Source organism: Seriola dumerili, unplaced genomic scaffold, assembly GCF_002260705.1.
Source record: "Seriola dumerili isolate Sdu_G_001 unplaced genomic scaffold, Sdu_1.0 BDQW01000025.1, whole genome shotgun sequence".
NCBI classification, from domain to species: domain Eukaryota; kingdom Metazoa; phylum Chordata; class Actinopteri; order Carangiformes; family Carangidae; genus Seriola; species Seriola dumerili.
This window is the reverse complement of record NW_019174280.1, coordinates 13,287,240-13,309,026: the sequence shown is the minus strand read 5'-3', so window position 1 is coordinate 13,309,026 and position 21,787 is coordinate 13,287,240. Positions and strand designations below refer to the sequence as shown.

General features: G+C 39.1%; 1 protein-coding gene across 1 annotated transcript in view; it reads right to left on the bottom strand.

Moving 5' to 3' along the window:
- Positions 1 to 553: 553 nt before the first annotated feature.
- Positions 554 to 21,787, bottom strand: part of fig4 (FIG4 phosphoinositide 5-phosphatase) — a 46,783-nt gene continuing 25,549 nt past the window's right edge. The window contains exons 17-24 of the mRNA XM_022737928.1: positions 19,134 to 19,272; positions 17,691 to 17,749; positions 16,549 to 16,696; positions 16,186 to 16,269; positions 13,906 to 14,104; positions 7,844 to 7,929; positions 5,814 to 5,888; positions 554 to 1,636 (exon numbers count right to left, since the gene is read on the bottom strand). Of these exons, the coding sequence (XP_022593649.1) occupies positions 1,459 to 1,636; positions 5,814 to 5,888; positions 7,844 to 7,929; positions 13,906 to 14,104; positions 16,186 to 16,269; positions 16,549 to 16,696; positions 17,691 to 17,749; positions 19,134 to 19,272 (968 nt within the window). The 3' untranslated portion in view covers positions 554 to 1,458. The remainder of the gene's footprint in view (positions 1,637 to 5,813; positions 5,889 to 7,843; positions 7,930 to 13,905; positions 14,105 to 16,185; positions 16,270 to 16,548; positions 16,697 to 17,690; positions 17,750 to 19,133; positions 19,273 to 21,787) is intronic.

Here is a 21,787-nt window from a genome sequence, read left to right as displayed (position 1 = left end):
TCCCCGCCCTCCTCAGGCTCACGAGGCACTGATGCAGAGACCAGTGGTCAGTCGGTGTGCCGACTGAATGCGTGTGTGTGTGCATGGCAGGAAAGGCAGTCTTCATCACATTTCCTGACACTTGTGGGTGAAAGCTGAGTACTGAAAGAGGATGAGAGAGGAGAGAGGAAAGAGAAAGTGTGATAGACAGAGGGAAAGTGAATAGGGCGCATAATGGGTGAAAAGGGACTGAGAGAAAGAGGAACTGACAGCAGAGGAGAGATGGGAGAGATGACAAAACAATTACAGAGGCTAGATTCAATTTTTGCATGTACAAAAGAGCGAAGAACCACAAAGCTCAGACAGAGAAGAAGAAAGGCAAAGAGAGAGAAATAAAAGTAGAAAACTGCTTATAGGCAACAGCAATCAAACCTCTCACACCATGTTAATAAATAAATGTTTAATTCAGAAGTGTTATAAACAATAATTAGCTGACATTTAAAAACAAAATCAGTGTGCAGTTTTGTAAACTAAGAACGGGGTTTAATAAAAAGGTATCTGTGATGTGGTTTACTCAGGTTTAAAAATCCAGGTTTTAATCAAAGCGTGCAGTGCACTCCTCAAAATATGATCAGAAAAGTGAATGATCTTAAAAAAAAAAAAAAGACCTGGACGTGGATCGACAGTACATGTACGACTTGCATTTTGTAACACTGTTCAGCACTGTTTAGCACTGTTTCTGACCAATTAATATACAAGCAAACATGTATTCATGTCAAGACTTTTTTAAACAGATTTTAAAGGCTCAAATGACATGAAACGGATTTAACAAAATGAATAAAAGGACAATCAAAACTCACATCTGAGGTGGATTTTAGAGAAGTAGTCATTACAATCTTTGGACCTTCAATCTGACTAATGGTTCCAAACATTTGGGTCAAAAACAATTAACATTTTTGAAATATACTGTACATATATAGTTAAATAAACTTTTTAAAAAGATTTGCAATTAAAAATTTAAATTGATGGAAAATAACAAACAAAAAATAAAAAGAACCATAAAGGCAGCCTGTTAAGGCAAGTCTGAATGAGTAAAAAACTGATTAGATTTGAAGCTACTAAAACACACAAAGGACTTTGATTAATTACAAAAAAAAATAAAAAATAAAAAAATAAAATCAACCCATTTAGTTTAGTCCAAGTACAGGATACGTGGGTTGCTTATGAACCATTATCTTCATTATGGATAGTCTTCTCCAGAAATAAGGCAGAAATAAGAAACATTTGAAGAGGTGGGTAGATGAAGCAAAATGGATTTTTAGGCAAGACACTATCTATTTGCTCTGTCCTGTAGTTACAAAGAAAAAACTTGAATCCATAACCTTCAGAGTCTTAAAGTAGGAATGTCGTGTTGGACTACAGCTGATCATCCTAGACACGCATGATGGTAATAGAGATCTGGTTCATGTCAGCTGTGTCTCACATGTACCTGTTCTTGACGTACTCCCTGTACATCAACATGTCGTCCCTGCACAGCGCCCTCACCTGGCCCTGACCTGTCATCACGTGGCTCTCAAACACATCTCGGCTATCTCTGTCTGCATGCGGAGGAGAAACGGCGTAGATGCTGTCCTCTGCAAAGCAGGACACTGGCTCTCTGAGAGTGAGGGAAGAAGACAGAGGGAGAGAGGAATGTTTCAAATGGTGGATGTAGTGAAAAATTAGACAACTCGCGTAGCAGTAGAAAAACAAGCCATGAAGTTTAATTATTTTAACATCAGGGAAAAAATATTACTATCTATAGCTATCACAAGATAATCAAGAAGTGCACTAAGGAATAGAAAATTGTTTTAATCCAACTAACACCTTATGAAACGCTGCTAGGGAGAGCAGGTCATTAAGAGGGCTGTTAATGGAAACAATAAGAGGATGGCACAGATGGGGCTTTCTACAGCAGAATTACTCATATTTTCGCAGAAGCTACACTCTAAAGCATGTCTCATCATCTTAAGGGTGCATTATCAACCACATGCTTGTCTGGTCATCTATTCAGTCAGCCAGTTCAACAGCAGCTGAGGTCCCAGTGAAAAGCTGCTCTGACACATGGCTGCATTACAAGATGCACCTCCTTGATGATTGGCACAAGAGGCTGTGGTAGATCGAGGAAGCCTTGAAATGAATTACGAGCTCAGTAAGTGTCATTATGGAGTCTTCAACTACGGGTTTAATGTAAATTAAAGCTAGTATGACCGGGTTCAATCGACCCAATTTGGGCCCAAGGGACACCGACACGCAGCAACCGAGAAGCTGAGAGAACCACTCAAAAGGGCTTAAACATATCATTTATCACGTTTGTGTTTACATTTTCAGTATTTCAAGGGGATTTTCTGGGGAATTCGCAGTGTTTCCACTCAAGCTTTTTTATGCAGAAACTGAATATGCATATAAAACCAGGTGGATGGGAACCCACTTTGATGCTGCCGAGATCTACTCCAGCATTGGAGGAAGTAGAGTAGTGTGTTTCTGTGCCAAAACATTTTTCAATTTGCACCTCATTCAGAATGAGGCACAAATGATGTTGATTCACTGTCTCCTAGTTTCGGGACTTCACTCTGCAATACACATCAAACCTAAAAGGTGAAAACTTTGCTCTTTTCCTTTTAGCAGATTTGCAAGACACTCTAGAAAGACCTGAACTACACACAGCATATATACGTTTATTTCAGGAAGTAATAATGGAGTGGTCAACTAAGGGTCGAAGGGTCAATATAAATGAATCTATATGGAAAATAGGAGAAGAATTCATACCAGTTTGTTTTTTGTTTTTTGGGGTTTTTTTTTGCTCATGGTGAAATCTGAATATTAGGCACAATAGAATGCTTTACATATTGTGAAGAGTTGAAGATAAAATGGCTCGACAAAACCATGAAGGATCAATCATCAGAAATCAGGACATTTTTGATGGTTTCAAGTTGATGAACACTGACTGAGAAGATTGAAAAAGAAGACAAATAAATTAATTGAAGAAAATAATTAGTACTTACTTAAAAAAATACAACGCTTTACTAGTAATTAATGGATTTGGTTGTAGTTATTGTGAAAATGTGTGAGGTGAAAACATGTCTGACTCAAGCATAATTTGAAAGTTGCATTGCTAGCAAACAGATTTTATTGAGAAGGTCAATCTCCACACTACTATTTAAATAAGCACTTATGTAAATGTTGGAGCCAAAGTGTGCTCTGGTGAAACCACTTGAAAGAACATAAGAGCTGGAGTGCACAATGGACATTTTAAAGGCCAACTGGTGAGCAGGTCGTATCAGTACATGTGTGGGAGAGAATGATGCAAATGAGGGTACAATTTTAACTGTATGAACCCTGAAGGCCACATGTGCGTCTAATGTGTATTCTGCAGTTGCGCTCTGTATTTCAGTAAAATGGTCAGTGGGTCACGCTACATTGTCTGTTAAGCACACACAAGTCTCGTTTTGTGTCTGTTGACTAGTGGTGGCTCCTGACACACAGCTGACATCTCAGCAGCTCTGACAGACTATCATTACAGCCAGCCGACATCTCAAGTGATGTGAGCTGGAAAGCAGGGGATCCCTCAGCTCCAAAAATGTTTTCCCACAGGCTTACACTCGAAGAGGATGTGAAATGTTTGCAATTTCAGCTAGACAGACACTTTGATTACACACGAATACCTTAAAGAAAGCAACTGATCTTTTTTTTTTTTAACTGTCCATTAATTATAATTTAAGGAAGAATCAAATCACCACACCGCAATAATTCTTCTCAACAGGAATCTGCCACAGTGTTCATATCCTTTCCATTTTTACCTCCAACAATTAAGTACCCTCTGCCTTTGCCCAGTAGATCAATAGAGGAACTACACAGAGGGAGACAGACTTTCCTGTCAGTGAAACATGTTGAAACATGTGTTGTAACAGCACCTTAGAATAGCACCGTTACACAACAGACACACCTGCCAGACCCTGTGTACCTAACATGAGGACGACTGCAATGGATGACTGGACTAATGACTGGCCAGAGCGATGAGAGGTGAGGATGATAAAGGCGGACAAGGTTGCAAACAAGATGCAAACTGAAGAAGGATGAAAAGATGTTAAGATTCCCGGCTGACTGAGGTTGCTCTTGCTCTTGAATTTATGTCTGCCATCTTTGTGGGACGTAACCTAAATCAAAAATGGTATTTCTATTTAAAAATAACGTCATGTGTTCAAAGAGAACCACAAAGACTCATGTATTCACTCTAAAAAGGCAGCACTCTACAGAGAGTCAAAGGCTACAAAATACATCTGAGAGATTTCATCCAACATACAGTGCATTGGATTCCTTTAACCCACCCCAGAAAGCTGAGATATCTCACTGGCGTAAGTATTCAGACCCTTTACTGTGTCACATTTAGCTCAGGTTGCTCCCATTTCTCTTGATCACCTTTGAGATATTTTTTAAACCTTGATTGGAGTCCACCTGCGGTTAAATTCAATTGATTGGACATGATTTGGAAAGGCACACACCTGTCTATATAACATCTCACAGCTGACAATGCATATCAGAACAAAAACCAAGCTATGAGCTCAAAGGAACTGCCTGCAGAGCTCAGAAACAGATCTGGGGAATGCTACAAAAATGTCTGCTGTGTTGAAGGTTCCCAAGAGCACAGCGGCCTCCATAATAATAAATGGAAGAAGATCAGTATTCCTGGAGAGAAAGAGTCAGAAACACAACCTTCAACCTTTCCTCCTGTGACCTTTAGCTGTCTATGAAAACCTTCTGACCCGAATAGTCGTCTTGGTTTACACTGAAATCTTTTTTTATTCACCTGCACTCTCCCTCTCTCTCTCTCTCTCTCTCTCTCTCTTTAACCTGTGCTCTCACACTGCAAAGTGCAGCATGACATGAAGCAAAACACTGCCACGTGGATATATTTTTGCCGTCTATTTACCATTTTTCCATTCTGCAGAGGTATCATTTCGACAATTTCAGTTTCCGATCCATCCAGTTATGATGCACGCAGTTAAACTGCAAACTCCGTCTGGTAACCTGGATGTATTTTTAGAGCAAAACAATAAAACAAGCCCTTCAGTTTCCTCTTGTGCCACTGCTGCCTCTCCATGAAAAGCCCTCAATCATCTCTCATCTTGAGTAAGGGTTCAGAGCGTTATTTTTCTTGAGCAGTCTGGTTTGTTTTTTTTTTTTTGAGAAGATGAGTTATCTGTACACTATTCTTGTGCAGAATATCTCTGTTGAAAGAAGTGCGAAGAAATAAATATTACAAAATAATACACTTTAAAGAGAAATCCCAATGAGGCATCTTGTCACTAAAACGCTGTCTTTGTGTACGCGTCAGAAAGTTGAAGCTAGAAAAAAAGAAAAAAACTGCTCAGACGTCATTTTGGCTGCACATTGCCTTCGGACATATGGTTGAATTTTGATTTTGACTGAAGAGAAAAAAACTGTCTGTTACTTGCTAGGTCACGGCTGCAGAGAGCAGCAGGGTTTCGAGTGGACTGACTGGGAAACAGCAGGGGTGACAAGAAGTAAGGAAAGAGTGGTTGGTTACAAGAGATGAAGATTAAACTGCGCACAGCTAGAAGCCTCCCTGGAGACCACTTAGTTCAAGCAACTGTGTTCACTTGTCCCAAGGCTGCTGGAAATGTTGAGTGGTATTTAAAAGGGGCTGGATTATAACAATAAACCGATATTGCATTGTAGCGCTCAACATGTGAGTGAGGATTATTGAGTTTAGGTATATGTTTTTTTTTTTAATTTCATTGTGTGTTTGGGTGAATTTATCACGTTTTACTCACAAACAGATGATGTTTGTCAGGTTTATGTGTTCAGTTCTCTCCACTTTGTGCTGGCTCTCACCCAGATGTGCAAACCTGCAGAAAAAAAAACAACAAACAAAAAACATGAAAAATATTCCTGAAAAAAAGCCAATACTCTAGATGCGATTGTCTCTGCCACTTCCTCCTGCCACCGTCATCATAAGAAGAGCAATTAACAGAATATAATTGTGTAACAGTGTAATTTATTCCTAAAGCACCCGTTAAATTTGTTCTTTGAGACAAATGCTCAGAGATGAGCTAAACATGTCTGGTGAGAACTCTAATGTTCGGAGCACATCATCATCAAATCTCAAATCTTCCCATAGGTCTTTTTATTTTTTTTTTAAAGACACAAGAAATAGTTGAGAGTTCCCCTCTGGCTCTTGCTTATGATTTTTAATATTAATGCAATGATTAGTGACACTATGGCTGCAGCTAACATATTTGGAGCTGTTCCAAATTCTAGCCTCAATAATGAATGCAGTTTCATTTTCATTATGTGCCACTACAGTGGGAGGATATGAACAACATTGTTCACTGCAGGTTGAATTTTTTTTTTTTGTCGACTCCTCTGTGCCTGCTATCAAAGTCAGATGAGACACAAACCCAAGAAATAAAAGTCTTTATATTGCAGCATTAATTCCTTTGCAGGAGCAAACAACCAGTATTAAACAGAGACATCTCAGGGCGATACAAGCGAATCCAAAAAGCTGCTTTTAATAAATTCATTTATTGTTGTTGCGTAGAACACTAACTCTCTTTGAGTTGACAGGAATTCTTTTTTTTTTTTTTTTTTGCTGGAACACATTTTGGCAGTTGTTAAAACTGCAATTTTCAGAGCCCATGAATGGATCCCAGGATAAGTCTGAGGCAACACAAGATAATTAAAGGCATAAAGAAAGAAAAAGAACATTTTTGTTACCCATAACTATGTTTATTTTGACTGACTTTATTATAATTTTTGCTTTTTTCTTGTGAAAAACTGAATATTGAACTGAATCATGCCACGTTTTAAGTAGTATATCAACTGATATGTGCATTTGCAAAAACAAAAAGTTCACTTGGACAAATGGACAAATATTGCTTGAAAGACATGGCCAAACATTTGCCACTGAAATAATACACTGGGCCAGTTATCCTCTGTGGGTTTAGGACAGCTGCGTGGGAGAAAAAAAGCTATTCAAGCTTCATCAAATGCATCATACTGTATCACATCAGCGGTTCGTATCCAAAGAACAGATAGTTGTGTTCAGTCTCAGCGCCTGATAAGGGCTATTCACTGTGGCTCATCAACATGGTTGGGAGCATACAGAGAGAAAGGACAGAATGAAACCGAAAGGACAGAGACAAAATGAAATCTCAGGGGTGGCGGGAAGGGAGAGGTGGACAAAGAGCAGTGAGGTCAGAAGTGTGATGCACACAGCAGGGTAGAGATGGCAATGTCCCTTTTGTAAAATGACCTAATGTCAACTTGAGGGGGCTGCTGACAATGACTGCTTCTTCCTCCCCTTTCTGTCTTGGGCACTGGGTAAAGTTGTCAATAACAATAAAAGGAAAGTATTTTCCTCAGGACCAGTTGGTAGGTCTGAGAAATGACAAAAAATGAACCCAGAATTGTGTGTGTGTTTCTTTTTCTAAATTATCAATCACCTTCCTCATATTTCATGCAGCCTATACAGTAGACTTTAATGCATGAAAATGTGGTGTGGATCTCAACAACTAGTGGATGGATGTTCTAATACTTTGGTTTTTGACTAAATACCTGCAAAACTCATCAACTTCAGCTGTACTTTGTATTTACTACTAATCGTATGTCATTAAATATGTTTCTCATCCCTTAGAGCTGTACTGTAAAGGTCAATTACTACTACATTATCTATGGTGGTAACTTAAATGTCCTAACTCAAAAGACCATAAAAAGCCCTATACACTGTCGTTAACCATTCTAAGGTGTGTGCATTCATTCTAATATCGACGTAATATATGCGTGCATGTGTGTGCCATATTACCTTTGGTAAATGAGCAGGTCTTTTTCAGCAGGAAACTTGGCCAGATTGAGTCCATAGGGCTCCTTCACGGTCTGCTGCTGCTGCTCCTGAAGAGGTGAGAGGGAAAAGGTAAGAAGCTACAGGTCCATGTGAGCAAGACAGAAAAACACAAAAAGGTTTTACAGGAGATTTAACAATGACCTCAAAAGCACTGTTAAGAATTATACAAAGTGAAACACTTCAGGTAAAGCTCCTTGTTAACAGCCAGCTTCAGCAAATCAAGTAGCTGCGACTCAGGTCATCAGGTTCAGCTGCTTCTCTACCACTAATTCGCTAATTAGGACGGCCAAAGCAGTGTAATTTAAGCAACTTTGAATATAATTTGATTGTTGGTGTCTGATGAGGTGGTTTCATGTGGAGGGGTAGTGCCCTCCTGGGGTTTCTGCACACAGTGTCCAGGGTTAGTAGAGATATGACAATCATAATAAACAAAAGATCAGATTAAAAAGGTCAGACAATTCAAGATGACAGATTCAAAAAAGGCTTAGTATCAGAGGCAAAAGAGCATGATGTTCACAATATCATATTAAATTAATACTAAACTGAGCACTTATAATGGATTAATACCAAAAAAGTAGCAATGGCAAACTATACCTCTACTTCATAGAGAAGAAAAGGTTAAAGATTATGTAATCAGAACCTTTTCTGTCATTAAAAATTAGTGAGTTTGGAAATTACAAATAAATCATGAGTCAAAAATAATCAGTGGCTAAATCAAGTCAGATAATTATGAAATTATGACCAGGGGCGGCACACTATCATTAGGACTCTGATCTGGTAAAAAAGAAACACACTATTGCACAATATATGAAACAGTAGAATAATTTCCTATTGCATTTTCAATAGAAAATACAATTAATTAATTAAATGAAAATTATTATCAAGGATAATTCGTGACGAGGCCATGTTATGATTACAACAGCATCATTTCCTCAGCAGGACATGCTATGATTTATGTTAAATTTTTCGTTTTCTTAGAAAACAAGTTATCAAACTGCAATAAGACAAAATTTATAAAAATTATTTCCGATTTTTTTTTTTATACTGGTTTGTGTGTGATCTTCATGTGGGAATATACTCCTACATCCTTGCCCTTCATCCTTGAGCTGTTTCCTACCAAGCACAAGGCTGATGATGATCTGGTGTACGGGAAGACTACTCTGAAAAGACAACTTGTTGAACCTTGAAGCAGAGAATGGTGAACTGAACTCCTGTAAGATAAGAACAAGATACTGAGGCCACAGTGGACACGTGCTCACCAAAACCAGACAGCTGAATTAGTGGGTAAACGTTATCTGGTCTGATGAATCTCATGTAAACAGCATGAATCCGTCTTCCCTTGTGTCTAGGTGAGAGATTGTGGGGATGGTGTCATGTTGTGGTTGTGAGTGTTTTCTTGGCATGGGACCATCTCAGAACAACTGAGCATGATCTGAATACTGCAGTGTCAACCATGAACACTGGAAAAAAATGAAACCTTCTTTATTATAGTTTATTTTTTTATTATATTATATATTATTATATTATATATAGTATATAAATAAATAAATATATATAATATAATATATACTTGGTATCTATGATGATGTACCAGTCATACAACTGATCAATGGACCGGATGTAAGGAAACTGAAAACAGCCTCAGACACCAACCTGATGAAGGCAAGATAACTGAAAATGTTTGATGAATAAAGCACGGGGTAGTGGCGAAGAGAGTCTGTAAATGCATGTTATTTGTTCTCAAACCTGTTGTCTCACAGTATATATTGTCATTTTTTCCTGCCCTACATGTAATGGCTCATAGTTGTAGACTAACCTTACTATTAGTAACTTATTACTGTCCAAGTTGTTGAAAAGGCTCTGCAAGTACTCTTCAGAAAAAGGAGTTCTTGAACAAATCTAGGAAACCTGGACGTCTATTTTACGTCTTTCCATAAACCTAAAGAGAAGCTTGTTACGTAACGGCACGGCCATTAGTGTAGTCAGCTGTGCCATTCTTCTCTTTGAATATTTTCTGACGCCGCAGCAATAAGCTCGACATTATGCATTGAATTTTCCCTGAATTTGTATTGATCTGAGATGCAGGGAGGGAAGAACGAATGAGGGCTCGCTATGAACACACACACACAGCATCACAAAAACACTTGGTTCAAACTGAGATTACATGGGAACACACACACACACACGTAACATATACACATTCATATGGCATCTAGTGCACAGACGAGTGTATAAACACATACACCCACACACATTGCAAATCTGTCCATGTTTAAGCAGGCACACGTATGCCCGTATTGAGGAGGAATATGAAATGTGTATGTGTAATTACATGGCAAACGTGGTAATGATCTGATGTTTAAATATTTCAACAGTTTTGTGTTGTGCCGGCACCCTGGCAATCCATTCTCAGGGACAGGCTCGGAGGCTGCAACACGAGACGCATGAGAGTGAGTGTGTGCACCCGACACGTGAGCTAGCTGTCCAGCTCAAAATATTCATGATCAGCTCAGTGCTCAAGGAGAAGAACAGAGAAGAGAAAACCTATGGAAAATACACCATAAATCAGGAGGGGAAAGAGATGGATGGAGCAAGAAGGAAGAGGGAATCAAAACGGTCCTTTTAAAATTGCTCATCCAGATTCTCTTCTCAGTTTAAATCAAGCTAAACTGGGTTTTTGAAAAATGATACTTTGGAAACAGTTCTGGCAATTTAAACTATTTTTTCTGACTGTCTAAAATTATAAAGCCAATTAATAGTGTCTTCATCACCCGTCTATGTGATGAATGCCAGCTGCAAAGTACGTTAAGTTCTGGCTGGCAAAACATACAGTAGTCACAGAGATGGGAACCGAGAAATGATTCTATTCCAAACTCAAGATAGGAAGAAGAAGTAGAAGAGGAAGTACCACTACCAAAACAATACTATTTTTGAATAAAAGTGTTTTCTACAACACACATTTTATTCACTGAAACGCATTGGGAGAACATTTATGTTATTTGTTTTGAGATTGTAGCAGTTCTCCCTGCTTCTTTTCAATCATGGATTGTGCGTTATGTTGTTTCAGATTGTAACTCATATTTAGTGTAAAATTTCACATCTGAGGTGTAATAATGAAAATAAGTGACACCCCTAAAACCAAATTTCCCATGTGGCTAAAAAAACTATCCATTTGATAGAGGGGTGAGCATGAACAGCTTTTAAAATTTCACCTCTCACTGCCATCATTACAGAAGATGAAGTCCCTCCATCAAAGCACTGAAGGGGATTGTGTTTGAACAGCAGGAGCTGAACAAGCCTTCAAGTGATGCCAAGCAAAGAGTTGACACCATCTGATGCACAAAGAACTGATTTACCCACAATCCCCTGGTGTTTTTGGGACTGCGAGTAATTCTTTCACTGATCTGCTTGGTTGTACGACAACTGCCAACAAGGCACTTGGTCAAGTCATCTTTGGAATTGTTTCTGATTGAGGCTGATGTAAATTAGGACACAGAGTGCGGGCAGGGAGGGAGCCACCTCACTCCTGCTGATGTGAAAATGGCTGTAAATGATGCCTGTAACCACAGTAACATTATGGTTGCTGTGACCAACAGTTTACTCATCACTGGGGCCTCCTTGTGCACTATCTAAGACGGTTCTTATAAACTGACAAATTCCAAGAGGAAGCCATTTCCTGGTGCTTTTGATAGATCCTCTTGACACACTGACCTAATATCTGTGCTGATTAATGTGCTCCTTCTCACCACTGTGGAACTGAATCTGGGTCAAAAGGAGATGCAAACGTGCGACCAGTCCACCTGGGGCATGAAATAGATACTGATATAGTGATGACTGACCCTGGGCATTCTTCATGCCTATACTGTACTCTACATATAAATTACAGCATGTGGTGAGCTATATGATCAGAGGTGTCAGTTATGAAAGCAGAAATAAGATCTGATAGTTGTGGGTGGTTAAAAAAATGACATCCAGAGGAGTGTAGAATTTTTTTCCTACATTACTCTGTGACACTCAAAATCAGTAAAAAGAATCCTTGTCATATGCAAAGAGACTGAGGCCACTAGTTTGATGCCAGGGAACTTTAATGCTCCACTAATATATATTTTCGTATTAACAATATATCAAATAACTATGTGTAATATGAAAGACAACGCTCATAAGAGTGTTTCAGTGTCTTCTAGCTCATTTGTTTTGCAGCCACAACTTTACTGTTGTGTTCACTCTCACTGCTCTCATCAACCTAGTTTCTAGACGTAGCAGGCAAGCTGCTAGCGGCTAGCTGGTGAACATAGTGGCCGATCAACTGCTCAAAGGCCAGATATTTCCCTCAGCAGCTGGTGGAGATTAAAACCGGCTGACAATGGAGAGTAAATATTTGACTTTATACTCAGTGGGCTGTCAGGATATCAGATTTTCACTACACGACTATAGTGGCCAAAAGAATTCATAATAATGATATTATTGTGACATCTAAAGCAAATTAAAAATAATATATATCAATGGTATCAGTCAAATTCAACTTTAACTTTGTTTATTGTGTGATTTGTCTTGCTCTCTCTTTTTGGCAAATGAATTAGACTGTAGGGAGTGTGGAGAGAGAGAGAGTCTGAAACCATAACTGTACAAAAGCATATTGTAAATCTCTTCCCATAAATATGTCTTCACATTGTAGAGGCAGACTTGGACCTTACCATCAACCTTGGCAAGAAAACCCAAAGAGGACATTCAATGAGCAATCAAAAAATCACAGCAGGCATGACACCTGCAGGTGACCACATATCCCCTGATGCCCTAAAAGCAGACAAATCCCACAGGACATGTCCTACATACAGGCTTTAATGATACCTGGGCCTTGGGGGAGGAAGCCATAGAAGAACAGACCATTCTGCTACATTTCCCATGAAAGTAACACAGAATAAGTAATGTTTCTATCAATTCCCACCAAAATCCTGATCATGCCGGACACAGGATACAAGGCATGCTTTTTAAGAATCTCCAGAAAGGGCATGTTGATTTCAGGAAAAATGCTTATGTTTCAGATGGTGTTTTTACTTTCATTCATTCACTAGCATTCAAAAATCAAGACAGAAAGACGTGATAGAGATCAAAACTGAATTAAACAAAGAAAGTTAATTTAGTTCGTTAATTCTCCTCCTCCTGCTCTAGGCAGGCAGAAACTGGATCTTGAAAGGGAAGCAGTATAACAGAACAAAATTTGCACAAATCTCAATAATAGCCACCACACAGATGGATAAAATGATATATTTATAAAAGATTGTGGATTTTAGTTTTAATATTTTACATAAGGACAGATCTACCGGTGAAGGTAACTCAGGCTAGATCAAGAAGTCACACAGGGAACACCTATGAAGCTGCTCTCTGCATGCTATGTGTACATTATGTGTATAGAATAAGGTTTATTTTCGACCACTGATGCCGTCTACACATCATCCACAAGAGCATCAAAATCGTGGACTACATTCAACCAGCATGTAGGCATCGATAATTCCTTTCCTGATGAAATATTTGATGAGGAGATGATATTAGAGTACTGACAGAGGAAATTGAGAAAGGAAGGAATAATGGCATAAGGCACCTTTTATTTTAATCACCCTGAAACCAGCATTAACACAAAGCCATGCTGGTGATGAGGCTGATTAGGTTGATGTCTTTTCTTCTGTCTGACGCAAACAGAAACACAGAACTAATTTCTTGTGGGAGACTCAGGCCGGGAGGTGGAGAGGAGAAAAAAAAAACAATCAGGGTGACATACTCCAACTGGAAAGGAAAATGCTTCTGAGGCCCAAAATACAAGCAGGTGGCATGATCACATGTGATGACATTTCCCTGAGGTCCTTAGAGGAGGTTATATAACCTTGACTCATTAGAGGATCTGATTGGATAGGCTGCTGTTTTCCCTCCACGTTAAACAATAAGTCTCTGAGGTGATACAAATTTTTATTTGGTTTTACTTGTCTTTTCAATTCCTCCTTGAAACGTTAAACTTCGTGTTTTCATACCTCCTGTGTACGAGTGCTCTCTCCAGACTCTGTTAGCAGTTTGATCGGGGTGGAGCGCTGGGACACAGATCCGTCATCGTCACGGTCTTCCTCGGAGTCGTCCTCTGATGTGCTGGAGATGGCCTCTTCACTCGGGGGAGGAGGTGCACTGGCAGCAGTCTTCCTCTGGAGCAGTGTCTCCTCCTTATTGCTCTTGTTGCTGCCAACATCCACACACATGCAGACGGATTAACATATGCACAAACACACACAATTAGCTCATAGATTTAGTTCAATTAATTAATTCAAATGTAAACTTAGAGAATGTTTGTATTTCTCCTTGAAGAGACCACACTTCATCATTTAAAATAATACATCACAGCAGTAATGGCACCATGTCCTTTCACAACTCCACCCTAAAAAAACTAGACTAATTACTGACACTAGCTTTCTGGTACCCAATAATCAGAGAGAACTTAGATCTTTCTACAGACAACTTCTGAGTGCACCCTTGATTCTTCTAACATAATCTTACTTGAGCTCAGTTTTTCCCACCTCTACCAAGAAAAGCCTGGTTGAATCACCAAATGGTGACTCAATATCTCCATAACCAGTCCATACTCTCCAGGGTGTTTGCTTCTGCATGACAGTGTGGGCATGTACCCTGCTGTTTTGATACTAATGATCATTTCTAGGCAGTGCTCACTTCAGTGGAATAAGGCAGTTAATGTGAAAGCTAATATGTTGGCTTATAATATCCTATTGAAATCTAATAAGTAACAAGAAAATGTGGAACAGCAATGCCAAAGATATGTTTGAGGTCTAGCAGAGGCCACTAAAAAATGTACTTTTCAAATGCAGTCACTACACACCTGAGTCACAATTCTTTAATATACATATTTAAATTATCCTTATCAAGATTGTTGATTTTTTTGTTTTGATGTAAAAAAGAAAAAAAAAGAGAAGAGGAACAGCCAATATATATCAATAAAGATTGTTTTAAGCTCTTGATATGGAGGTTGGTATTGGCAAATCCAGTATCAGGCTATTCACTCATATACACTGTGATGGTGAGTCACACAGACAAGATGAAGACTAGTACCTCAATGATTGAGGCCATGGTTCTGTCTCAGAAAATATTTTCATCTCATCCATGTGCTGGTAAGCAACTGTCCACACTAGGGCTGCAACTAATGCTCATTTCCATTATCGATTATTCTGAAAATGTATTTCTTTTGACTATCACATAAAAACACAAACAAAAAGCTGAAACCAGAAAATATGTGACATTTTAACTTGAAAAATGTCCAAAAAATGTATCAATTATCAGAATAGTTGCAGATTATTTTTCTGTTGATCAACTAATCGATTAATCAACTAATTGTTGTAGGGAGAGTTGAACCGAAGAGCACAACGAAACTTAGCAGTCAAGCTCAAATAAGGTTCTGTACAGGTTAGCTAGTCTACTGCTCCCTCACATCGAAAAGAGCACCTCATAATAACGGAGCCTCTGCTGCCCTGGCATAACCAGAGGAGAGGAGACCGAAAAGAACTGCATCTTTCACAGGGCCTGAAAGAACCTGGTGATACTCCAGGAGCCTGAAAATGTTGAGGGGAAAAAGGACCTTTGGTTTTCTCTACTCACCATGTTGCCATAGTCACCTGACCAAGATACGTGGCTTAAAAAGATGGATGAATAGATGGCTGTGTGTGTATGTGTAAGCACACGTGATGTGGTTCAAAGCCAGTGAGTCAAATCAGTCGTAAATGCCACATACTGTATTTTTCACAAGGCGAACAGACAAATACAATAGCAGAAGGCTCCCTCAAGAGTTAAGTACTCAAGCAAAACATTGAAGCAGTATAGAACATTAGGGTGGTCAGGTGTAGTGTTGTGGTGGTCACGTTTTGCTGTGCATTAAAGAGCCACCAGTGCATGAGGTTTCTAACCAAGAGAAATAACTCATTTTATAATAGTATGTGTGTGCAGGAGTGATTCAAAAAAAAAAAAAGAAAAAAGAAATATGCGAACACACACGCATGGACGCACGCACAGACGCACACAGGCACGGTTGCTCGCTGGTGAATTCAGTGCCGTGTGTTATAAACAAAGACAGGAAAAATGGACAAAGTGCTGTGAGAACAGAGTGAGAACACAGTGTCAAATGAGGTTGTGTGTATGAGGTCGCAGTGACACAGGATTTATTGCATCAAAAAAATGAAAAAATATATATATATATATACCTACGAAAACATAGCAAATGTGGACATGTGTATTGGCTTAGATTTAGATTTACTCACCCCAGCACTGATTTCCCTGTTTCCTCTGGCTTACGAACTGTGAATGGGCTTGGATCCACCCCTACAGTCTTGGGCATAAATTCCCTTTATGAACACAAAATAGAAGGAAACCCATTAGCAGACATCCTGCAGTACCATCGCAATAATAGCTAATGAATGTTTGCTACATCCTTTAAGTGAGGCGTTATTCATTGACAGAAACGTTTCAGCCACGCTTAAGCAATAACTTCACTGTAGTTAGCTGTAAAAACATGCCTTTGCTTGTATATTACAATCACCAACCTTTGTTTTTTTTATGTCCCTAAACAAAATCTTGGATTGCCAGAATTTCTGTCTAAAGGGGTTTTGTATTTGTGTTTTCACCTTGCGGAGTTGGTCATGGCGATGCAGAACGTGTCATCAAAGGAGGTGATTTCATAAGGTTTGAAGAATTCTGTGTAGAGGTCGGTACTCTCATCAAAACGGCTCACTCTTTTCACTTCGACTTTCTTCATGTTGTCCTCGCAGGGGACTGCATCCATACAGCAACAAACAGGGAAAACAAGCTTTACAGGGTATTAATCCATATAAATAAAATATATGGCTGGTGATATTTTATCAACATGTCCCATGAAAAAGCCTGTGTTGCAAAAGCCTGATGTAGCTTATTCCTCTGTGCCTGAGCTCCATTGTTGAACAAACACTACTTAAAACAATCATCAGAGAGCCACAATATTGCACTGTGAGACATATCTTTTTTTTTTTTTTTTTTGGCCATTTTATGTCTTTTTTGGGATAGCGGAGGCATTTGAGCCCATGTGGAAGTCGCCCTAACCATTCAGCCATTAGGTCACACAAAGGGAGACATATCTTTTAATTGTTGGTCCACCATTGGTCTAGACAGAAGTAGTTATTATAACAGAATTACTGGATGGATTTCCATGAAAGTTTGCAGAGATACCAATGATGCCCTGAGAATGAATTCTTATGACTTCTCATGTAGAGGCACAGGTTAAAAAATTATTATTATTACAATTAAAATATTTTTTTTATGATCAAACACCCATTCCTGTTAGCCTCAGCTGTTCTTTGTTTTGTGCTAATTAGCAAATGTAAGCACACTTACACGCTAAACAAAGAAGGCGAAGTAGTAAATGTAATTTCAACATTTTCATGTAAGTTACTAAGGCTCAGCTGTGCTGTAAGTACGACTGACGCTGATGTTAGCATTCAGCTTAAAGCACAGCTGAGCCTAAGTTCCTCACAGGGCTGCTAGCCAGCATGGCTATAGACTAAAGATTTATCTCTTCAGTAGAAATGAATGGCCTTGGGACTGAGAGCCACAGGCTGAGGAGGTTAAAAAGTACTGTGACACAGACTGATAGGACCATTAAGAGTGCCTTTTAAGCGCCGGATTGATAAGCAGTATCAATAAAAGTAGTAGTACCCTTAAAATCTTGTCCATGCCTGATTATGGATGTTTACAATTTTACATTTATTACAGATATTATATAATAAAGAGATACCTTCATCATAGGGAACAGGAAGATAAGACAGGATTCCCTCTGACCACCACAGTGTGTAGCTGGAAACAGACAAGATACATAAATGTATTGAAACCTTACAGAAAACTTTGCACTGACTCAGGTATTATTCTGCAGTCTGCAATGTCTCTTCTGCGACTTCACATAACCTAGATATAAAAATTGACTTGGCTGGACCACCTACTGTACAACTCCTGAATACATCAGCGTTTTATTCAATATGACCAATTTGAGTGTATGCACTGATTATGATTTAGTGTGTGATGTGCTACTTAGACGGGTTTGAGAGCAAAAGCACAGTGTGTGGCTGCCGAATTGAATTCAGTTCCGCCCATGATAATTTCTTGGAATAACGGCTGAGGTACATAGGCCCATTGTTGCTAAATAAACTAGTGGCCTGTATCAGAAAACTGGGTCTACTTTTATGTAAGTATTGAGACTATGGAAAGCAAACAACATGCATACTAGTATGCTCCCACACACATGCAGAAAATGCTCAGAGCTACTGTGGGTCAGACCAAACCAAACAATGTGCATTTCACAGACAACGCATCATCTTGAAGTAAAAAACAGCTTCATGAATAGACTGGAAGCTTAGTCTTTTCATGATGACATATGTGACATAGAGAAAAAAACAGTAATATTTTTCTTAATACTACTGTCAGGGAGGAGGAAGGCAACACTGGAAGTCTTTCCATCTCCTCTGTGGAATTGTTTTTTTTTTCTTAAACCTCACCTACATCATTCAGTGTAGACTGAGCAGCTACACGAAATCAGGAGTTTAATGCAAGGAATTACCATCTCATATTAGATGCAGTGGTGCAGTGTAATGTAGACACTGTATTGAGCTGGAACGGTAAGCAATGAAGCCTCAGGGCCTCAAGAGCATGACACATATAATTATACCTTGAGGCCAAAAGTCTGTGACCCTCGTCCAGGTAACGAGGAGGCTCGATCGTAACTACATGGACTGACCACAAAAGCAATCAAATGAAAATCCAGCCACATGCTTATGTGAACAACCTCAGCACTCATGGCACACTTGTATAGCTTGGGCTTAAAGAAAAAAAAATCCTATTGAGAAACAACAGAGCAGATGCTAATCTTCTGTGAGCGATTTCCCCACCGAGCTATTCAATCAGCACAAAAAAAAACACAAAGAAACTTTCACAACATTCCGAGCAACTGAAAGAGTTTAGGGTTAGGGTTTATTTGTGATGGTTAAGGTTTGGTTAAGGTGCTCATTATGTCAATGAGTGTCCTCACAAATACAGAAACCAACCTCTGTGTGTGTCTCTGTGTTTGGCTGTGTGTATACCTGCAGTTGTATATTCAGATGTAAGCATGCTTATGTAAGTAGGTTCTTAGATTTGTGCATGTATGTACAGTAGGTGGTTGTGTATTTGTAAGTGTATGAGTGTTTACCTGCGTCTGTCTTGGGGGAGGGCCATAGTGCTCTTCTGATGCAGGTAGAAGTCAGTGGGCAGCTCCCATAGGTGCGGCTTGGACTCTGATGGCTGGTAGACTTGGAGAAACAGGTTGATGGCATCCTGTCTGTCGGCATCTGGAGAAGCAAGATGGAAACAATAATGACAAAGACATTGTGAAACACAAAGGTGAAGGTAAAAAAAAAAAATCTAGATTTCTACATCATCATTTGTCGCTTGTGATGTTAAAACAATTAGTCAGTGAATCTTTTTTAATTGCATTTATTGTGAAAATACCACATTGTCCAAATTTCCAGCTTCTCAGGTTGTGAATTTTTGCTGTTTTTCTTAGTTTTATGTGATATTAAATTGATTGTTTTAGTGTTTTAGACCATTGATCAGACAAAACAAGTCATCTGAAAACATCTTGGTTTTAGGAAATTTTAACAAGCATATCCCACTGTTTTCTGACATTTTATGAATCAAATCATTAATTGGTTAAGCAAGAAAATACACAGAAAATTACTTAGTAATGAAAATAATTGTTAGTTGCAGCCCAACACATATCAAGTCTGTGCCGTGAATAAACCAATTCATCTGACTAAACCGACAGAAGCATTCTGTTCGTATTCCACAAAGTAACACAAAGTCCTTTTATTAGCTTTTTCCTGAGCTTTCAGCTAGCTATCAGAGTCATCATGGGTGGACAGAATTTGCTCAGTTGTCATGGAGATGGTGGAGATGGAGGTGGATGCATCCACCTCTTATTATGTGTTGTGTCACATGATGACAATGACCAAACTCTGTCTACTGATGTAGGTGTAGAAGAGATGTGACTGAAAGCTCCAGAAAATGTCAGTAAGTGGAGCAGTGTTAAGAGAAGACACTGCAAAGGCGCCAAATAATGAAATACAGGTAAATTTGAACTCCCTCAATCGTCGACTTTATGTTAACTGAAAACACACCAATGAAAAGTCTCTACAGCATGTTTGGCTATGAGAGCGTGCTGAGATAATCTCTGTGTGTGTTTGTGTGCTCAGCGTGTGGCACGTGTTTTGCATGTTGCCCAGTTTGGTGCCATTTAATCCATCCTCCAGCTGTGTAGCCACGTGAACGCTGCTCCAGCAGTCACGTTAGATAATTAGAAACTAAATTGGGTTCTATTAAAGCCTTCTATCAAGCCTTTTCTCTAGGTAATTTTCAGCCAGAGATTCAGTCAATACATCATGAGATAAGAGTTATGGATGAACATAATATACACGTGCAACAGAAGACATTGACACAAAGCCTTGTCTCATAACATGTATTATGAATGAAATGCACACAGTAAAAATCGGTCTACAGGTCTGTTCATTTTCAGCACACTTTTGCCACCTCTTCACTGGTCTCATCAAAACAGTCATTCAAAGTTGCTTCTACAATTCAAGAGGCTGCAAAACACCTCTTAGTGTGTTCTGAACGTTTGTCTGTCCAAACACAGACCAAACAGCAAATAATTTTAGTTTATTTGTTTGCAGCTGTGTTCCTCCACAACAGAGTGAATAGTTAAATAATATTAACAAGTGGCACATGGTTACCTTAATTGGTAAAGTCAAATATTATGTTCAAGCACATCTCTCTTTCAGATTACAGAGCATGAATGTGTTCAGAGGTGTGGAAATGCCTTAATGATAACTGTGTAAGGATATCCAGAGAGTGAGCTATGACTGAGTAGAGATCCTGGGCAACACACAGCCCAGAGGCAGGATTTCAAATGAGTATATGTACTCTACACATCTAGGTATTTTACAGAAGTGGCTTTGATCAGATATCAAGTAATATGGGGTTAATATTCTTTGCAGGAAGTCTTTGTGTTGATCCTAAAATTAGAGTTCAGTTTTATGGTTAAACCATCAAAAGAACAATTTAGTAGAGAGCCTGAAATTGCAGGCTTCCACAGAGATACAGGGTCAAACTTAGATTATTTCAATTTAATAACATCACCGTGACCAAGGGGAAGTGACTGAGGAGATATGAAAATCTGGCAAGTCTAGTAGGACATGAAAATGTAATCATGGGTAAATGTATGAAAATGGCTGTGCCCTGGTAAAAGGGCAGGTTGACAGCAGACAGTAGTTGGCCCTCAGATCACTGAATAGATTTTTCAGCTTTTCTTTGCCCTGATATCGACTTTTTCAGTGTCTTGAAGGGAGTGGAGATGCATAACTTGTGCAACAGTCATCTTGGTCAGCCACTTCATACTATAAGACCAGATATATTGTAGATCAAGGCATTATAGCTCATAGATTATTGAGCACTTGTATGTAAGATTGTCTGTGTGTGTGTTGCATCATATGAGCTCCTCTCTCTTGACATTTCAGTCTGAATAAACAACCTGCTACTCTCCGGGCTTTGCTCTGCAACCAGCCAGTGATCCCATTTTTCAAAAGACACGGAGAGGAGGTTGACTTAGGTCAAGTAGTACAGCTCTGTAACTCCTGGCTCAATACATAATGCAAAATCTTCCTCTTCATTTCTCGGGACACAAGTACCACCCTTGATGTGGAACAGTCACTGGTATGTTGTGAAAAGACATGTGTACACCCAGGTACATTTTCTTAGACACACTTTTGTCTAACTACAAGCTAGGGTGTCATTATAAATTATTAGAAA